Source organism: Orbicella faveolata, unplaced genomic scaffold, assembly GCF_042242905.1.
Source record: "Orbicella faveolata isolate gen_17 unplaced genomic scaffold, um_ofav_v1 contig_48, whole genome shotgun sequence".
In the NCBI taxonomy this organism is placed as follows: Eukaryota; Metazoa; Cnidaria; class Anthozoa; order Scleractinia; family Merulinidae; genus Orbicella; species Orbicella faveolata.
In genome coordinates, this window is record NW_028301578.1 from 12,030,131 (window position 1) to 12,043,192 (window position 13,062).

The window sequence follows — 13,062 nt, forward strand, 5'->3', positions numbered from 1 at the left end:
GTGGGTTGGGGAAGGGTGCATGTCAACCCCAATAAGGTTTTTTTAAATATTTGAAAATACGATTTACCGTAAGGAGCAGAAACTTTCGGTAGCTGTTCATTCATCCTCTGCGAAAATTTTCATATGTCAGTTGTGTGTGCATCATTTTTGACGTTGCCATGCCAACCGCAAATTTCATGTAGGGCTGGAAAAAATACAACATCTTTACATGATTCTGCACTTTTTTGCAGTTTTCCTTATCAAATTTTCGCAATTCGAGAATTTGTACATTTAACAAGCATTTGGCTTGATTTTGCATTAATCTGCGTGATTTCTTGACAATCTAAGAAAATAGTGAAATCGAGGATGGCGGATCCAAGTTCAAATTACGTCATTTGAGGTCATATGACGTCATAACTAACTAAAATGGTATCATCTTGTAGATCAAGCTTAGGGCTATCTTATAATTGTATAAATTTATTTCGCTGTCACTTGCAAAAAACAAAACCTAGGAGGGAAGAAATGCATAGTCAGAAAAAATGTCATGATCAAAATCAATCCAATTTGATGATGAATAATAAGGCAGAATGTCTTCATGAAAATCGATGAAATGTAGTTATGGATGGGAAGGGAAAATATCATGGTGAAAATCGATTAAATTTGGTGATGTATAGTAAGTCCAAATGTGAAAATCGTGCACATTTGGTGATGTACAGTAAAGCAAATTGTCAAGTTGCAAAAGTAAGGCAAAATGTGAAAATCGATTAAATTTTGGGAGTATAGTTATGGAATATATATGTTATGATGAAATTCGATCAAATTTAGTGATGCATATAGTAAGGCAAAATGTCCTGGTGAAAAACGATCAAATTTGGTGATGAAGAGTATTGAAATTGTCGTGGTGAACGTCGATTAAATTTAATGATGTATAGTAAGGCAAAATGTCCTGGTGAAAATCAATCAAATTTGGTGATGCATGATAAGGTAAAATGTCATGCTGAAAAGCGATCAAATTTGGTGATGTTGAGTATGGCAAATTGTCGTGGTGAAAATGGATTAAATTTGGTGATGAATAATACGAGAACCTGGGAGAACTTAACTGCGTTAGACCAGTAAGAGACAACCACCTTAGGGATTTTAAAATTTTCGTTTTTATTAATTTGCAATAATTAAAGAGTTGCCCGCAACTATAAAGAACGTTGTCTTAACTGTTAAGGTAAACTATTCCTCGTAGACTCAGGGACATTTAGCTGGGGCGGAACGAGCAAAACTCGGCAAAAATCGATGCGGACGAAAGAGTACAATTGTCGCAGGAAGAACCCCTGAAAATACAAAACTATTTTCGTGCCCAATTGGGAGGCAGCATTGGCGGAGCTGTTTGGAAATGATATGAATAGGCGCAGCTCCCAAGGGATCTTCCCCCATCACTTGAATCTTTCGTCACTTCAATTTTCACCGGGTTAACTGCATCCTGCCCCAACTAACTTCCCTTTGATCGCTAAGGATGGAGGTATGCTTGCCTGCGTAGAAACAAAATACATAGACCAAGGCACGAAAGAGGCGCTAAAAATATTCACAGTGACTTGACTGCTTATTGAAACAATGGCCAATTCACTCTAATAGATACGCCTGCAGGGAATCGTGGGAGCTTTGTCTATCATCTTGGACTGGATATTTGTTTTGATGAATACAGCTGCCATGATTCCCAATTCCCCAATTCTCATATAAGGAATAGACCATATTCGTATTTCCAGTATCGGAGTGGAACTAGCTTGCAATTGAGGCTGATGCGGAGAGTCTTCAACTGCAAATGACATTTATCTCTTTTTAATGATATTCCCAAGCCTGAGCCTCCATTGCAAGCTAGTTCCAGTCCAATACCGAGAATACGAACATGGCCTTTTGGCCATTTGAATTACAAATTGACGAGCAAATCGTTGTGGTAATTTGCACAATCTGAATATCTTATCATAATAATTTATCTTATCATATGTCATATCTACAATCTAATAATATATGATTGAATATATGAGCAATAAATTAAATCCATTCAAATAAATTAAATAGTCAATGGTTTTAAGAACTAATCGATGCTGAATACAATTACTATGTCCAAATATAAAATCAGGATTGTGTTTTTGGTTCTGTATTTGTTTAGAGAAAATCTACCTAAGACTCAAAGTATCTTGCACTGCATTCCTATTAATATGGACAATAATAGGTTCTCTATTCTAAAACCGTCTCCAAAAAGGATTGACCCCAATGTGACCAGGACAATGTTAAAAGCAACATAATGAAATTCTTGAATTTATGCTAATGTGACAGCTTTTTTAAAAAGAGCTCGCAAGTGCACATGTTAATATTGGATCAAAAACTCTTCATAGGATGGAGAAAACTTGTTTCGCACCGCAACTAATAGAAATGTGAATAAAGAGATAATCAAGAGCAGTTGTCAGTTTGCCAATGTCCGAGTTGCTTTACCTCTGTTTCAAAACGAGTCTTGTTGCTCAACCTTTCATATGGAAACGAGTTTTCCCTTGCATGTTCATTGTCTTGAAATGAAACTCATTTCCATAGTCATTTCCATATGGAAGGTTGTGCACTGGGACTCCATTTGAAACAGACTGGTAGAAAGCAGGCAGGAGAGGTGTTGTAAGAGCAAAACCAAAAGTTATTTCTGTAGCCAGTCACAAAGGACACAGACGATCCAATAAACCAATGAAAACTTGAAATACAGGTAGTTGATGTGAATACGTCACAACTGGTTTTACTTTTTCAGCCAATCGTGTAGCGTAGCAATGCAAATTACTATTAAACACTCAAGTGAAAACTGCTCTATCATGTGCTGTTTCCATTCAAAATTTCAGCACTTCGGAAGTGGTTCGCCACTTTGCAGCAAACGATGAATCCGGGATAGCTTATCTGGTAGTGGCTCAATATGTCCTGGGGAGGGAGGTACATTAAAGTCTGTCCTATTTCCTGTTAATTCCTCTTCTACCGACCCCTCCTGGCTAGTCCTTTCTTCCAAACTTGAAAGCCTTTCAAAGGTACCAGGACGATGTAACTTCGTCTTTCCGTCCAAGAAATGATCACAATTATTTTCCAGTGTGGTATCTCTCCTGTCCTCTAATGCACTAAAAGAATCCATAGTAAGATATTCTTGTTTAGGCAGGGTGCTACTGTCAGATTGCTCACAAGCATCTTTACAAGTTCTGTTTTCACCCATATGTTTCAGTTCAGTTCTAGAGGGGCATGCTGTTGTCTTGCCGAGTTGAAGAGGTGTCTGCCTACTCTCTCTATATTCACTTGTTTTAGCCTTGAAAAATAATTGCGTTTTTGGCCCTTGTTGGTTTGTTACATTCTTAGAAGCGGAAGTCCCAGCTCGTGAGTACTGTAAAGCACTGGATATCTTTTCTGCCAAAGCTATGCCAGGGGTCTTAGCTTTACGTCTCTTTGGAACGGGTGCAAGACTGTCTTCTTCATCGAGTCCCAGCTCTTTGCACAGTGCCAAGACTGAAAAAAATAGAAAAAATACATTATTAAATTATGCCAACATGAATTGTTTTAGCATTTGAATTAGAATCTAGGAAAGGAAAATAGGAATATATCTCAGAGTAACAGTTCTGAACCATCTCAAGAGTGAACCCAGACAACAATCGTCTTTGTGTCATAAGAATTCCATGTCCGAAAGTGGTTTTTTCAATTTCACTGACCTGACCGATTGAAGATGGAACCTTCATCATTCAACCAAGAGTCCTGAAGGAGGGGGGTGGGTGTGTGGGGATATAAATTCCATTTTCCTTCCTATATTTCACCCAAATCCCAGTCTCATTCCCAATTCTTTGTTTGTGGTTCCAGTCCCAGTGACTCAAATCCCTTTTTTCCAGTGAAAAAAAATTGGCAAATCCCAGTTGCCATTTTACCCCCTTAGGTTCCTCGCTTTACACTATGACATTTGCGAAGTTGTGGAAAACCAAAATCAGAAACCACTCTACGTTTTCTCAAGGAGACAAAAACAGAAAGTCAAAGAAAAAGAGATTTTAAAAACAAGTTTGAGTTCCATTTTAAAATCAAAAATCTAATTTCTGTTGCTTTGCCATGAGAGAGATGAAACATGCAGATGAAGGATCACACAAATATAGCATTTTAAAATGTTTCTTTTTGTGGTATCTTTTGGAACATAGCAAGAGGATGAGCGCATTAATTACTGTAAAAGAGACTCTTGCCTCTTTTTCCATGGAAAAATACATGTACTTTATACAAGTTCTTTGCCTGACCTTTCTCGTCAGGAGTTGGTCGAGATACATGTGGTAGTTCAGTCAGTGTGGCCTTCTCCTCTGACTTTTGTTCACTTTGCACAAAACAATTTCCAAAGTGACTGGCGGCGTGTTCTTGAAATCGCTCCTCACCAGAGTCATCTTGGTTACACGAGTCACACTCTTTAAGGCGAGTTAGGCCCTTCAGTCTAAACAAGGTGATAGCCAGTCACAATGAAACTAAGTAAAAGGTAAGATTACAAGAAAGGTAAAATCTGTGTTGGGCCAAGTGCTCTATACTGCCAGAGCTTACTCTGGTTTCCATTGCATGAGGGACTGCAGCTGAGGTGAGGTAAGGTAAGGTAGCTGTAGGAATATTTCTCCTCCCCCCTGGATAGGATGCCTAAGCCCAGTGCATGGTTACCCCTTAGGAACAAGTTCACCTGTACCCATTTAAACACCTGGGTGGAGAGAGGTACTGTGAGAGTAAAGAATCAAATGAATGTAATAACTCCAACCAGGGGGTGAACACGGATCACTCAATCTGAAGTCCAGAGTACTTACCATTAGGTCAGTGTGCCACCCCTTCGCTAACCCTTTGTACAAGAGGCACACCATGAAAGTTATATATATCCCTTCAGTTTACTGGTGATCTGCACTTGATTGGAGCAGAAGTCTGAGAATAGTCATATTATTTTTTTTTAATTTCAGGGGAACAAGATTCTCAGTTGAAGAATGAAATTCCTGACACGATGAGTATTTGTTCCAGTTTCTGTGTAGCCCCCTACACAGAAATTCTCATTGTTTGTTACGCACTCCTCCCAAGAAGGAAAGATTGCAAGACAAAGCTAAAGTGGGCCTGTGTAGGAGATCATAGCTTGTGATCCCTATTGAAAAACATCCATTGTACACATTGTTTGACTTGTACAAATGTTGCATTTTGGCTATGGTTGGATCCTTATAGGCCCACAAGTTATGCTGTATGACTTGCATAACAAAGAAAAGTCAAGCTTAACTTGCGTACATGTAACTATGTTCCCTTGTTCTAGGTCCCCCTAGGTTCTTCTAGCCTTGTTCTAGGTGTGTAACTTGTGGCTCAGGCAACTGCCCTTGTACCTTGTGACCAGGTCTATAAGAGGCTTATTGTTAATTACAGTGTTTGTCAACAAACCGTTCAAAAGCGTCCTCTAATGTATCCAGTCCCACTGGTGGTACATTAGGATAAACATGATATGGCCTCAGGTAACCCACAAGATCCTGAATCTAAAACACAAACAGACTCAGTGTAAACTGCTATAATGACTCAACAACTGCCACACATACTTCTTCTTTTTTTGGAATATTTTTACGTTCTTTCAGTTATTATCCTCTAACACAAGTAGATTCTGTTGATAAAATGAAAAAAATAGAGACACTGTTCTAAAATGAATTTGGGAAAATTTAGTAGTAACACGAGTCCTCACAGAGTCATTTGAAGCTCTGCCAAACTGGCTATACTGTAGTTTGCAATAATTGCATCTAAAAAGTGCAAACAGAGCTCACGTTGCAAGAAAAATCAATCACGATTTGCAGTCATGCAAAAATATCAAAGGAATAACAGATTACCTCCTCCATTGATGCATGCATTGAATGAACAACTCTCCACAGCTTTTTATCCTTGTCATATCTGTGAATGAGGAAGCAAGGAAAATGTTTGTTAAAATGCAGTGACTACATGGTTATGCTAAACCCTGGCTCTTACACCTATAAATTACCTAACGTGGCTCACAATCATGGTTTTCAGCAATTCTTCTTTTATTTAAGACTGAGACTTAATTAAATTTGTCACTGATTGATTGATTCATTCATGAATCAGTACTGATGCTGGTTTTCAGTCGATAATAATTATTACAATATGAAAAAATGCCAATTATTTGTCAACATATTATGGTCATTTTGGTGACACAAAAGGTCGCTATGAAACCCCTTGGATGTCACCTTTGGTCTGAAGTGAGACTGTTCTGAAACAGATTTCCTAAATAAGTATACATTTACAAGGACTGACTGCATCTTATATCACTTTCCTCAAAGATGGGTACCGTATTTATTTGATTAAGCGCCTATTAATTTTGGACTTTCAGGGTGGACGCAGGCGCTTATTAAATTTTCACCATTTTCAGCAACTAAAAAGTTTATTTTGTAACAAAGCAATAAATAAGAACAAAACATGACAAAATATTAAAGCATATAAACTGTAACTGTTCATTGTTCAGTTTGTGCCCGGGACTAACAACTCATTGTTGGGTCTTCGCAGAAGTCTCTTTAGCTATCAGAATTCTCAATCAACATCATAAAATTTTCAGACAATGAAACTAGAGATTGTAAGCCATTTATTATTATTTTTTTTGGGGGGGGGGGTGGGTGCTTGGGTGCTTATTCGAGCTTGGGCGTTTAAAAAGTTATTTTTGGGGGTGGGGTGGTGGGGGTGAGCGCTTATTCGAGGCTGGGAGCTTATTAGCTTTTTCTACCTTCAGGCTGGGCGCTTATTCGAGGTGGGTGCTTAATCAAATAAATACGGTATCTCCTTTATGGAATGACCTCACTAACCAGATCAGTGCAAAGGGGGAAAGAAAGTCCTTTTCAGTAGCCTGAGTGGGCTATTTAGGGATTTTCCAGTTGGGCTAGTGAATTCTGTTCTTCACCTGCTGTTAGGCAAGTAAGGTCTCTTGGGGACATTTTTGAGGAAACTCAAATTACAAATTTTTGCAACAAATGAATTTTTTGGGAACTAGTGAGAATAACCTTCCCGCTATTACATCTAACTAATTATGTCCTGAAAATTGGTTTTCTCTGCACCCTAGTGCAGTTTTCTACATGTACATGTTATTGTATGTTTTCAGGTAAGCCTACTAAAGGTGAACTTACAACAAAAATTCTAAATGTTGACCTGTAAGTGGATTTCTTTTAATAACAAAACATCTTCGATTACTGTTAATTTCTTTTGTGATGAGACTTACAGATCTTTCAAAGATAGTAGCATCCAACAAACAGAATTCACAATGCAAATTATGATCTTCATTACTTCATTACTATTTAATTGTGACTAGTGACCACTGAAATTATTCTCCTTCTTCATCATCACCATCACCATCACCATCACCTTCACCTTCACCTTCACCATCACCATCACCATCACCATCACCATCACCTTCACCTTCACCATCACCATCACCATCACCATCACCATCACCATCACCATCACCATCACCATCACCATCACCATCACCATCACCATCACCATCACCATCACCATCACCATCACCATCACCATCACCATCACCATCATAATTCCTTATGGCCCCCAGTGGGGCATAGAGCCACACTTAAAGTTCTTACTGACTTTAAAGAGTAGTCTGACCTTTTAAAATCTGCAGGTATTGGTTTTGTGTCACGTGCAACCCACATGGTTGTGGGCTTAATTCGCAGGACCTTTGTCTTAACAGAAGGATGAACTAAAGAACCACATGGAAGGTCGGAATCGCAGCTTCGTCTGGACTATGAAAACAGCAGAAAACAAACTGTTATTAGCAAAGATCATGCATTTTAATGAGAAGGAGCGTAAGTGCGTTGTTTTCTATCATTAAAATGTCTCTCTTGATCACTGCGCATTGCATATTCCATTGGTGGCCACATTCTGTTCCAAGGTAATTCAGCTGTCATGAAACAGAACTGAGAACACAAATGTTTAACTTCATTGCTGGGTTACTCTGATTTACAATGAAGTTCAGAAATACGCGCACAAAGGGGAAACTGTATACTGCGTCCTTTAATTTAGCATATGACAAGTCAAACAAGTCCTCATGCAAAACCTTTCATATGAAAATGAGTTTGATTTACTTGAAAATGAACCTCTCTAGGCAGAACACATTTTCATATGAATGGTTTCACACAAAGACTTGTTTTGACACAATGGCACAAGGTAACTCGGGAATGGCCTACGGAGAAAATTCATAATAGTGGCAAAGTTTGGAGATTTAGCTGCTGCCATGGCTTTGCGGCTTGATTTTCAAGGCTATTTCCATTGTACTTCTAAGAAAAAAAAAAAAAACTGTCAGCTATGGATGTTAAAGCAGTTGGGTTCTGGAAGAAAAAAGCTGTATGGTGTATACATTCAAGTGTTCTTACCTGCCACTTACAGGCATGTATCTTGGTAGACTGGCCATCAGTTGTGAAATGAGGAGTCATGTCTGGGAGATACCTGTACATAATCAGCCGTTCATCACTTACATGGATCTAAAACGCAAACAAGTATTTTAAGAACACATGCAATGACATGCAGAGGCTCTACTGTACACAATAATTTCTGAGAAATTTGAAGAATGGTATAATTTTTTATGTACCTGTCTGCACCTTGGTCTTGTAGTTCATTGCCACTTCCTTCAACAAATATTCAAATCCATACATCCTTTGGTGACTGTTTTTATAATTTCATAAGTAATACTAAAAACGAAAACCAAACCTTCCATTAGCATGGAAGAATGATATCCTCTTCACATCACCTCTTGCTAATCGAAAATCACCTGCCATTGTCAAAACAAGATACATTGTATAAAGTACAGAACTCTTTAAATAGGTACAATTTTGCAATCATGTAATTACTAATTAGCATAAAGCATTATGTGCTATTTAACTACTGAAAAGCTACCAAAAGTTACAAAATTTCTAATTCAGTTGCATATAATAATTTTGTTCACGAAAGATACAAATGTGTATATTCTTCATGTTGTTTTGCTTACTTGTACATTACAGAATATTTCATGACACCTTGAAAGTGAAGGCCAACTATCCAACTGCAATTTTCAGCTTCAGCATCCTTAAAATTACAGTACAGTAAATTCCAGACCTGTACGGTAAGGCAACTTTAAATTACCTGTGTAGAGAACATTCCCATGTGGACCTTCAAATAAGAACCTAGAAAGAGATGTAGTAATGGCTTACATTATTTGATAATAATTATTATTGCACTAGACCTACTGTAACATAATTGATCATAGGCAGCCAATGCAATGCACAGATGCAAAGCACACAGAGGGAATTGACGAGGGCACCTGTTTTTTGCCCCGATACCATTTAAAACACCAGCTAGACAGGCTAACTATTATGGCCAGGCTTTTAACCAGGATTTGAATTAAGTAGGCATCCAAAATGTGCTATATAGGGTCTGCTCAAATGAAGAATTTATAATGTAACATGGAAACAAATTCTTTAAAAGTGAGTAATTTGGCCTGTGTAGCAAGCATTCCTGTATGAAGAGCTTTTTCAGCATTCAGTCCATGTCCATCTGACTAAAAGCCTAAATTTGAGTTATATAGAGTATAATTTGCTGAATTTGTGCAGTATTAGACCATTTTGTTTTGTGACATTGCAGTTGTCATTGCTCCCTTAGGTTCCACTCGACTGCATTGTATGCTATATTTCTCATTGTTCCTGATATGTACATTACAGTACAGTACATACTCACATGACAGATCCAACACAGTGTCCTGCAGGCAACAGTGTTACACAAACACAACTTTGCTGTGGAAATTACACAACAATAAATAACTCAAAAAAAAAAAAAAAAAAAAAAAAAAAATCAAACTGACAGGTTGCAGAGAAAAGGAATGTTATCAACTACAGTAAAGTACAAGGTAGGGGAAACTTAGAAAACACACTGTAAAGTGCATGTTAAAAGGAGCAGAATTTGTCTTAATTTCAATTAACAGAAGCAAAGAACTGGTACAAGCTGTTGACATAAATGATGATGACCAAGCAAACTACACGTATATAATTAGATTTTGAGAAAATTGAAAAGAAAAAAAAAATCAAGTTGAAACACTCATGGAAGCTTATGTTGAGAACTCAAAATATGCTGCAGAAGAACTTGCCTGTAGTTGTGTTCCCATAGGATTTCTAAGTTCTCACAAACTGCCACTCATGTTTTTACAACTCTAGAGAAACATGAAATTTTTTTCTATTTCTTAATAAGTTTAAGTCTGACATTAAAACGCATGGGCATGGAACTCAGCAAAACTCTTGCTCTACTTTATCTGTCTTGTCATCAAGAAGTGGAATAATGGTTTGCTGCTCCAGTGGTATACTGCGCTAAAATTATGAGAGAAAACATAAAATTAATTTTTTATTGACACTATATGGTACAAGGTTAGGTGCCATTTGAAGTCTGTTTTGTATTTTGATTTTTGCTGTGTGGTAATGTGCTAACTACATGCTGCTCATCACAAGTACAGCTGTAATCCCCCAGTATATTCTGTGAGGTTTCCCTGCCGGCAGTCTGTCAGTAACACTACAACTTAGATTGTATAATTATTATAGTAAAAGGTCAAGCTCTGTCTATCAGAATTCTCACTTAGTCGTGAGACTTAGAGCATTAATTAAAAGCAAAAGATTCACCTTACCAGTTTCTACTGTCTTGTTTCCCTTACATTTAAAGCAAACTCAAAACTTTATAACAAAAACAGACCAACTATATTAATATCACAAGAACCAATATCATAGTACTAACAATATAATTTTTGAGATGACTGTATGATGGGTTGCACATCAACAAATTTTCTGTTGTTTCTGAACAGTAGAGAAACACAGTTGTGCTGTTGAAAGGAAAAGAAAATGTAAAACTGTTATCAACAGAAGAAGTGGTGATTCCCCTAGCATGGGATATTGCATAAGATATAACCAGCAGTCGAGGATCGGGAGAATTCTTCAGTGACCAAAATGGAAATTTATAAGGAGGTATTCGGATACTAAGTTGAAAATTTCAGGAATTCTTCAAAGAGAAGAAGAAGGGGAGAGATAAAGGCAGAATTTGTTAGTTTGGTTCATATACATTGTACAGTACATACAGAGTAAACTCTTTACTAAATCTCAAAATTTCATGTTTCCTTGTTCTCTACACCCATAGCAAACTTGTTACTTTGTGGGTGAATTCTATCAACAACAGACAGTTTCACCCGTAACATCAAGGAAAAATCAAGTACACTCAGCCACAACAGGTGTTACTGTCGTTAAAGAGAGCCCTGCTGAAAATCCTAAATGTAAACCTATGTTAGAGCTGCCATTTATATTATGTAACATTACATTTCTTTATTTACCCTCAGATTTCAAAGTAGCTTATGCAGCTAATACCTCCGAGCATTTAGCCATCAGATGAGAGACAGACCACCACACGGGGAACTACAGGTATGTCCCTTCTCTTTTCGATCAGTGTGTGGGTTCTTTCATGTCCCACAGAATTAATTGTGAAGAGCTGTGAGATAGGGCCTATGGTTTATCATCTTAATCCCAGAAGACTAGAAAGTCTAACCATTTGCAGATGTCATAACAAAGGCAGCACCTTCTCCTCAATTATTTTAAGACCCTGAGTATTGGTCCGGCTGGGGTTTGAAGCCGCAACCTCCCACATGCTGGTTCGGTGCTCTACCACTGAGCTAACCGGTCGGCCATCCCTGAAAGCGAAGAGAAAACTCAGAAAGAGCATCCATGTGTTGCTGACAATTGTGTTTCTTGTATAAATTATCCATTTATTAAACCATTTCATTGTCACAACACGAGATGTGACAATGATGCTGAGACAACAAAGGAACTTTCTGTCTGCATGTAATGTATCTATGGGACAGACAATGACCTTTGCAAGTTCACATAAAAAAACAGACCACCTGTGGAAAAATTTTGTTACCATTATACCCCTGTTAATCTGGCTTTAAACTTCAAAATTCTTAATCTGAATCTCACCCACGATGTGTAACAATTTTCCATTGTGGTCTCTATGGTCAACTCTTGAGATATTTGTCAACGCAACCAATGAAGTTCATGACAACGAATTTACAAGCATTATACTTTAAACTGTAACTGATTGATGAACCAATCACGTCATTTTTCACACATTCCAGGAAAAATCATGTGGCCTTGAACAGGACAATCAACAGTTACCTGTACACATGGACACTCTCATTTTTTTTCCGTTTAAGAGGGCAGCTGTAACGCAAGGTAAAGGTAAATAGCAGGGTGGGGAGAGGGGTGTTCATGTACATTGTATATAGTTCTGACATTGGTGCCTGTACATAACACACCTTGCTCTTACTGTAGTTTATTTATAAGTGACAAACACATATGTATGACTGCACCTGCCTGGACATAAATCTGTGGTGTAGATTAACAGAGTCCAATCCAGACATATGATCTACAATGTATAGTACAAAAGAAAGAAAAAAAGAGAATAAAAAGTAATGTTGTCACAATGGAAATTTGTCTTTTGCTAAACCCTATCAAATGTGGAGCAATCGGTTCTTTCTGTACTTCGTCAACAGAATTTTGCGAGTCATCTCCAAATTTAACACTGACTCTCAGGGCTGTGCTCTAGAAGTGTCCAAGTGCCACAGGTGACTAACTTTTGCCTTTGGGCGAGTGGAAAAACTTACTTTTTTTATATAAGCTTAACTGCTGCGCACCCAGGATTTAATGGTTAGGAATCTTTGGGCTCCTCATAATTTTTTTGGACCACAGTTTTGACACTTACTGTATACTGTCTGACAGTTTCTGCCAACTTTTTCCAAGTTACAGGTTCGCAATTTTAATCCTAGGATGGTTTCCATACCATGACTGTATAAAAAAAAAAAAAGAAAAAAAAAAAAGCGTACCTTTATGGCAGTGGGAAAGGAAGAACGCCAAACTGTCAAGGTTTTTTTTTTCGAAATTGTCCGCTGAAATAGTGGGATACTCTCGAAACTTCCCAGTAAAAGAACTCATCGTTTGGAGTATGAAGTTTCCACTGGCGTTCTCCTTCACGCACAAA

At 37.8% G+C, this 13,062-nt stretch overlaps 1 protein-coding gene across 6 annotated transcripts; it reads right to left on the bottom strand.

Annotated features, from left to right (window-relative positions):
* Window positions 1-1,107: 1,107 nt before the first annotated feature.
* Window positions 1,108-13,000, bottom strand: LOC110039660 (uncharacterized). Of its 6 annotated transcripts, XM_089281074.1 has the most exons (11): window positions 12,908-12,996; window positions 12,399-12,450; window positions 9,736-11,716; window positions 9,145-9,185; window positions 8,734-8,794; window positions 8,400-8,472; window positions 7,633-7,769; window positions 5,841-5,901; window positions 5,407-5,498; window positions 4,257-4,444; window positions 1,108-3,492 (listed from the first exon to the last, which is right to left on the bottom strand). In XM_089281074.1, coding segments are annotated over exons 3-11 (1,305 nt in total). In that variant the 5' UTR covers window positions 9,738-11,716; window positions 12,399-12,450; window positions 12,908-12,996; the 3' UTR covers window positions 1,108-2,842. The 6 variants fall into 6 exon arrangements, with proteins under 6 accessions (XP_089137200.1, XP_089137201.1, XP_089137204.1 ...); XM_089281075.1 differs by lacking the exon at window positions 8,734-8,794 and adding an exon at window positions 8,625-8,714 and having other exon boundaries at window positions 8,400-8,507; window positions 9,736-12,450; window positions 12,908-13,000; XM_089281078.1 differs by lacking the exons at window positions 9,736-11,716; window positions 12,399-12,450; window positions 12,908-12,996 and having other exon boundaries at window positions 8,411-8,507; window positions 9,145-9,191.
* Between the last annotated feature and the right edge of the window lie 62 nt (window positions 13,001-13,062).

Bases quoted from the DNA above. Each gene is read 5' to 3' on its own strand.
- LOC110039660 (XM_089281074.1), bottom strand. The intron at 7,770-8,399 runs GTAAGAACACTT...CTGTTTTCATAG, and splicing joins TACATGCCTGTAAGTGGCAG to TCCAGACGAAGCTGCGATTC. The intron at 4,445-5,406 runs GTTTGTTGACAA...CACCTTGTTTAG, and splicing joins TTAGAGGACGCTTTTGAACG to ACTGAAGGGCCTAACTCGCC.